Here is a 6886-nt window from a genome sequence, read left to right as displayed (position 1 = left end):
CCCCCCCCGTGGCAATTCAGCTTAGCAGGGTGTTAGAGTGCTCCAAATCTACTTCCTTCAGCAGTTCAACCCTTTGTGAGACCCCCTCAAGGGCTCTGAATAATTTTTGGAAATCTTCTGAAGCATTTCAAAACCTGTCAATCAGACCTGAACCCACTTACTGTTCTCTTCCTCCACCTCCCCCAGACACAGCAAATGGGGAAGGTTCCACTTTGGCTTACATCCTTGTTAGTACCTGAAGCCAAGGACTTTCTGCCTCTGGAAGTCCAAAGTTAAACCAAGCAATGTCACAAAAGCTGAATCTTGAGGCACATTTATTCAGAGATGAAAACTATTAGCAGAGACTCTGCATTCACAGTACACAAGACAGGCCACTACTGCAAGGAGATGACCATATAAAACACTCAGAGAGGTGGTGGTGAAATGTTACTTTAATTCAACACGACAGGGTAAGGGCGACTAGCCAGAGATTTAAGAACGGTTTAAGAGGTGGTTTCTTTATCTCCCTGGTCATATGCCTATTAACTTCTATGGCCTTTCTTATCCTCTGCCCTCAAAAATATCACCGAGCCTTAAAAAAGGCCTTGTTAGCTCTATTTTACAAATGAAGTATTTGGGCATAAAGTGATGCAATCTATATCTTGAAGGACATTATTGCCAGAACAAAATAAAATAATAAAATTCGTTTAGCTTTTTGTGTCTAGCTGGTAGAACTGAGAAAGGCACCTCTGTGCATTCCATTTATCCTCATGGAAGAATGGTTTGATAGCATACGAAACCCTCGCACACCCTTGTGCTTTGGCCATTATGCCCAAACACAGAATTACGTATATGCTGCTTGTGAGGCATGCAAAATTAGGCTGCAGTGGGGCTTGCTATGTTACTTAATGAAAGCCTGCAGCCCCCAGGCCTTCTCTGCAACCTTTGTTCACAAATAAATTCAAAGATACCTGGTTTAGGATTAAATGGGTAATCTCCAGTGTAAATGTTCAGTTACTACAGTAAGATTTACAGCCTCAGTTTTCCCACCTGTAAAAAGACAGGCCTTACAAAAATGCTGATAAGGGTAGTCAAACCACCAAACAGAGCAGGGGCACTACAGAAACCTTCACTGCCAAAAAAAGAAATTACCCAGGGTCATCTCTGCATCATTTCTCTTTGTTTCCACAGACAAGGTTCTGGTTCACTGTGCTATGGGTCGCAGCCGGTCAGCCACACTGGTCTTGGCTTACCTGATGATTTACAAGAACATGACAGTAGTGGATGCCATTGAGCAAGTATCAAGACACCGATGCATCTTGCCAAACCGGGGCTTCTTGAAGCAGCTGAGAGAACTGGACATAGCGTTGGCACTGCAGAGGAGGAATACCAAAACCAGCCTACCATCTGATGATGACGAGAACAGCACCATGATCTAGCATTGTTTCTGGCAGGGTTGTGCTACTGGGAAAGAAACTCCTTAAAAGGAGGGGAGGGGAAGGTGTAGTTAATTACACAGTCACAGGGATCATTTGTTATTTGGAAGGAAAAACAAAGTCATTTCAAATGCTGTCAGGATGAGAAAGAACGGAAGCCAAATTTAAACCCCATCATCTTAGAGTGTTCCAGCCTTAGCAGAATTCTTTGTTACATCAACAAATAAATTTTAACCTCCGTAAAAAAGCTTTTATAACACAGAAGCAGGCACAACTTGAAGAAAACCCTCTTCTAGCAGAGTACCCCCAAACTCCTGATCCTAACCAAAGCACATGGCCTTTAAAAGAGTAGAGCTAGGCATTCCTAAAGAAATTTTGCAGGAAAAACACTGAGATGGTAGCAGCACAAATGTTCAGTCCCAGAGTTCTGAAGGATTTTGCAGGAGTTTGCCTTTTTGTGCTGTTTCCTGGCATCTCCATTTCTTCTTTCACAGTAATCTAGGGCAGCACAGCATTTAGAGAGCCTCCAGATGAGGATCAACTACTCAGTCTTTACAAAGGATTTTACAGCAGACCATGCAAACTCAAAACAAAGCAAGACCCTTGAGAAGGTCAGATGCATATGCAACTATAACGGACAATTCAAAGAAATACATACACATGACATTTTAGCAGTTTCAGTTTTAACTTGTTTTTCCTAAATGCTTCAATTGCCTGAACTTTAAAAGGTCCTATACACACAGTATCCAAATCAATTCACTAGTCCACAAAAAAAAACCAACAACCCCCGACTGAGAAAATTGTGTTGTGACTTGTTTTCCTGCACTTGGAAAAACTAACAGCTAGAACAATAAAGAAAAATAGGATGTTCTTTACGTTGCTAAGAGGAAGGTCAACACTGAACTTGTGCAGCCCTAATAACCCCCTAAATAACCACGGATTACAACTAGTACTAATGAGATTTTAGTTTTGATTAAAAAGGCAAGAGACACAGATAAAACCTTTAAAAAGTATCTCACCAGGAGATAAAATTAAAAACTAACCTTTAAAAAGTAACCCGGAGAAAGCTGCTGCTGTGCTTCCAGACACCACTGTTCATATTTACTATTACCACGTTTCCTATCTCAGCTTTAGTCACCTTTATACATTACTCTCCTCCAATACAGTTGCCAATAATTGTATCTGTTGACACAAGTAGTCCAAATACACAAATGGGGACACCAGATCTACTTTTCTGCCTAAACTTATTCAATTTACTCTACTTGATACAAATTATCAGTAACTGTGTTTTGACACAATCAGAGTTTTGCCACCTCAGCAGTATTTGATATTCTTAAAATATACTGTAGAGCAGGATAACAAGTAAGCCATGCTTACCTTTTTTGCATCTGCAAAAAGATCAAGTCATTGCTCTCTCCACTGGAATTTTGCCTAATTCAATGTTATCAGGCAAGAGCTATTTATTGCCTCAGTGCCTGAGAGGAATGACCTAGCCACCAAGAGCACCTGAGAGTTCTCTTGGTCTTTACCAGCTGACAAAGACTTTGTGACTTTGGCGCAGTATGGACTGGAGCAGTCTTGGATACTTAAAAAAAAAAAAAAGAAAAAGAAAAAGAACACAGGGCAGAAGTGTGCCACTGAGAACTGAGAGCATACACTACAAACCAAATACAATTGAGCACAACTTAACATCTACAAAAAATGGTTTAAACAGCTCTTTACAGGCTTAGCATCTCTAGTGTGAAGGCTTTCCTATTCCTTCACTTCCTTTTGGGGCCCAAAACCCAGCAAATCATTCATCTCCAAACAGTAACTGTAGCCAAGGCTGCAGGCACCCATAATGCAATGCTTTTGACTTATCATTTGTATTTATCTGTATAATAAATACCTTACCTTCAAATTCTCAGGCAGAGCAGAACACAATAAACACAACCAGACTACTGTTAAAAAACAAGCTGGACATCACAATGCGAACAATATTCATGATAGACATACACAAACTCTGGGACTTACAGTGAATTAAGTAACCCTAAACCTGATTAGAACACCCCCCCCCCCCCGCCCAAACCAGAACCAAAAGGAAGCTCAAAAGGAAGTCATTTGACACGTCGAAAATAAATGAGCAGTCACAATGTGGGTTTAAAGAGTAAAAAAATTATTGGAAGGGGTCCTTCAACTCTTTCCATCTACTTCCATAGACCTTCAAATGCACCTTTTCAGAGCACCTTACTGTCTACTGCAATTTAATTCACAACCCAGACAAGCAACAGCTCTCCCGGCCTTGTCTCTGACAAACCTGCCTTTCAGACACATGGCCCCGCTCTTTCACTTGCCTTGATAGAGAAAGCTGAACTTTCTCCCCTCTATGGCAGCAGTGTGTTTCTTAGCACTAGCCTTACAGACAGGAATTCTGTGCCAAATGATATACTAAAATAGAACAAGTATCTACCAGGATTTCCCTCAGTCAAATTACAGGTTATTTTCTTTCTTGTATCCTGCATCCTGCCTGATAACTGCTGTAAATGGAAGAGGATTTGTAGCTGATCTACATGCAGAATTGTATTTGAACAAGGTTTTCTGGGGCCTGGAAATGGGCATTTCTTTTGCAGTCTGAGACTTGTGCAAATACACAGGAAAACTTTCAATTTCCTGAGCCACAGCTGCTTTTGGTGGAGACTGACAGAGCTTTCAAAGAGCAGCTTCCCAACTACTGACAGAAAGCAAAATACTAGAACTCTTAAGTAGTTCCCACTCATTTTGTCCTGCATAGGAGATTAGGAAACTGGCAGATGGCAACACTGACAGTGACAGAAGAATGTATCTACCATTTCCAAAAAACAGGATTCCAAGCTACTCAGGCACTAGGAACTGTCATTCTTGCATGGAAGATGAAAAATAGCACAAAACTGATTTCTCAAGAAGTAAATCAATAGAACCCTGTATTCCAGTGTTTCTACACATACTACTTGAAGGCCTTAAACATGGCTTAATTAAACTTCTTTATTCTTATTTAGTAAATGGGGAAAAAACTACCAAGAATTTGGATTACTCAAGTTATAAAAAGCCAAAACTAATACTACCTTTTATCTTCTCCTTGCTCCACAAAGCTCAAAACAACAACTTTTGATCAATGCATACCCCAGAGCTTCACTATGGAAGAGCTGACCTGTATGACTATATAGGTCATAAACAATGCTGGAAATACACAGTTTTAATACAGAGAACTATTAAGAGTAAAGAGAAAGAAAAAGAGAGTCATAGGTCTTTACTACATCGGTTAGTTTGCGTGCTGCTAAAGGTGTCAGTCTCTACAGAACAGGCTGTATTAGGATCACCCTCAGCACTACAGATAAATGCCAGGCCCATTCTTTCTATTTACCACATTGTATATAAATGGAGTTTGTTTGCATCAACTAGCCTGCCTGACAGACAAATTAAACAGCTTATAAAACTACAAGACATAGACAGTGATCTAACATGAAAGTTTTGTATGTTTAGAAGTCCTCTGTTTCTGCTTATATCACACAGCTTCTTACAAAGTTAGCAAAAAATTGGTTATATTTTGTCTACTGGTAGGAGATCAGGTGGCCAGGGTGCAACAACACTTACCATTCCTGTCTTTACTAAAGGGCTAGAGTGCAACTTTTAGGAGTACTGTCATTCGGCACCTTCCAGATGAAGTAGGTTCTGCTCCAAAGACAAGTATCTTCCCTAGAACCAGGTCTTAATCATCTATTGCAACTCTGAAGAATTCTTTTGAGAGACTAAAGAAAGATCTAATTCTCAGCTGGGATGGTACTAGAGCACACAGTCAAAACTGACACTGCAATGGGCACACAACACATAGATCAGGTAGATCTGTCAAGGAAAAGACAGCATTTCTATAAAACAGAATTCACAGCTAAATAATCACTATGGGAAAAGACGTAGGAGAGCCATTTATCCTCCAGAAAGGAATTCAGTTCTGAGATAAAAAACAAACAACATTGGAAACTTGCCTGTTGTGCACACGCAGCACATCATTTTCCACCCAACTTTTAATCCATATATTGCAAATACAGAATTTTAGCAATATGCTGGAGTCAGGATGCTCTGTTTCAGGTTAGCACATACTGAATTGTTAAGAAGGTCTGATTTGCCTGTATGTTACAAGCTTGGAAATCTGAAAATGAACAGCAGTGGATAGAGACCCAGGTGCCTTTTTCACTCACTGTAAAAACACACAAATGAAAACCCACAAAACCAAGCCCTACTTTGAGATGCAATTATTCACCAAAGATACAAGGTCCTAGTTATACACGCTCAAGGCTGCACATTGACAGTGTTGAGTTCAACCTTCCTTTTCCTAAGCGTAAAAAAAGGTGACAGGGACTTTGTGAAGACAAACACACGTATAGTTTAAGTACTATGAATACTCTGCCTTCAAAAAGCAAATTTGACAACATAAGTGCATGAACAAAGATCTTTGTTGTATTGTGCTCTCCTTATCAAGCATACTGAACTCCTAAAACACAAGTTAGTCCAAGTTACCATTTGACCAGCAATTTTAGCTCCCATTCAGATCTACTATTTTAGACTGCTGCCCCATCATAATAAAATTGAACAGGTTATGCACATGGATCTGTAGTATCAATTTCTTCATCTGGCAACACCACACACTTGAAGGGTTTTATTTAAAGAAATACACGTTTCTCTGACTTTTCAGAAAAAAAAAAAAAAATCACCTAAAAAGCTGCTCTCTATACTGGAATAGGGACACAGAGTTTTCAGTCAAGATGACCAATCCTTTCACCTTAGCTAGCAACCTTCCCACAGTGTCAGCGGGCTAGAGAGGGGATTCAGTGGCACCATTCACATTAGAAGCATTTTTAAAAATTCTTACAAGGATTTTTTCTGGTGCAGATTCACACGTGCCCAATTTAAACTTGGTCCACTCAAGAGCTCCACATATAGACAGCCTTCTTGATTTTTACAGACCTTCTACTGCTAGATTGGAAGTGTTCATATATGCGTGTATGCATTTGTGTGCACACATACACATGTATATACACAGAACTCAAAGGTTCAACACAATATTTGCATCATCTTGTAACCCAGCAACAATGACAAAGAAAGAAATTACAATTCTGTCATTAAGATACAGTTCAAACACCATGTCTGTTACTATCATATACCCTTTTACATATATATTAACACTTTCTATAGGAAAGAAGTTTCATACATTAAATATTGACAACCTTGTAATGTATTAAATACATATTTATTCAATATTTTATTAAGATTATTAAAAAAAATAATCTTAGATACTCTTTATTTTCACAAGGTGTATGCAGTTATGATGAGTAACCTACACTTCAGCTCTAACAGCCTAATCCAAACCCCATCAGCTTTAATGGGCTTTAGATCAAGCATGTGAGAGCACTGTAACAAACACTGTTTCAGGAGGTAATTCCCATGCAACATCAAACTAT

At 39.4% G+C, this 6886-nt stretch overlaps 1 protein-coding gene across 1 annotated transcript in view; it reads left to right on the top strand.

The window, feature by feature from the left end:
* Window positions 1-1518, top strand: part of DUPD1 (dual specificity phosphatase and pro isomerase domain containing 1) — a 23969-nt gene extending 22451 nt beyond the window's left edge. Inside the window, exon 4 of the mRNA XM_010567798.1 lies at window positions 1171-1518. Coding sequence (XP_010566100.1) covers window positions 1171-1418 — 248 coding nt within the window. The 3' untranslated portion in view covers window positions 1419-1518. The remainder of the gene's footprint in view (window positions 1-1170) is intronic.
* Window positions 1519-6886: the final 5368 nt, after the last annotated feature.

Source organism: Haliaeetus leucocephalus, unplaced genomic scaffold, assembly GCF_000737465.1.
Source record: "Haliaeetus leucocephalus isolate CR32 unplaced genomic scaffold, Haliaeetus_leucocephalus-4.0 Scaffold229, whole genome shotgun sequence".
Classification (NCBI taxonomy): domain Eukaryota; kingdom Metazoa; phylum Chordata; class Aves; order Accipitriformes; family Accipitridae; genus Haliaeetus; species Haliaeetus leucocephalus.
The sequence above is the reverse complement of the archived record's forward strand: the minus strand, read 5'-3'. Positions and strand labels throughout refer to the sequence as shown.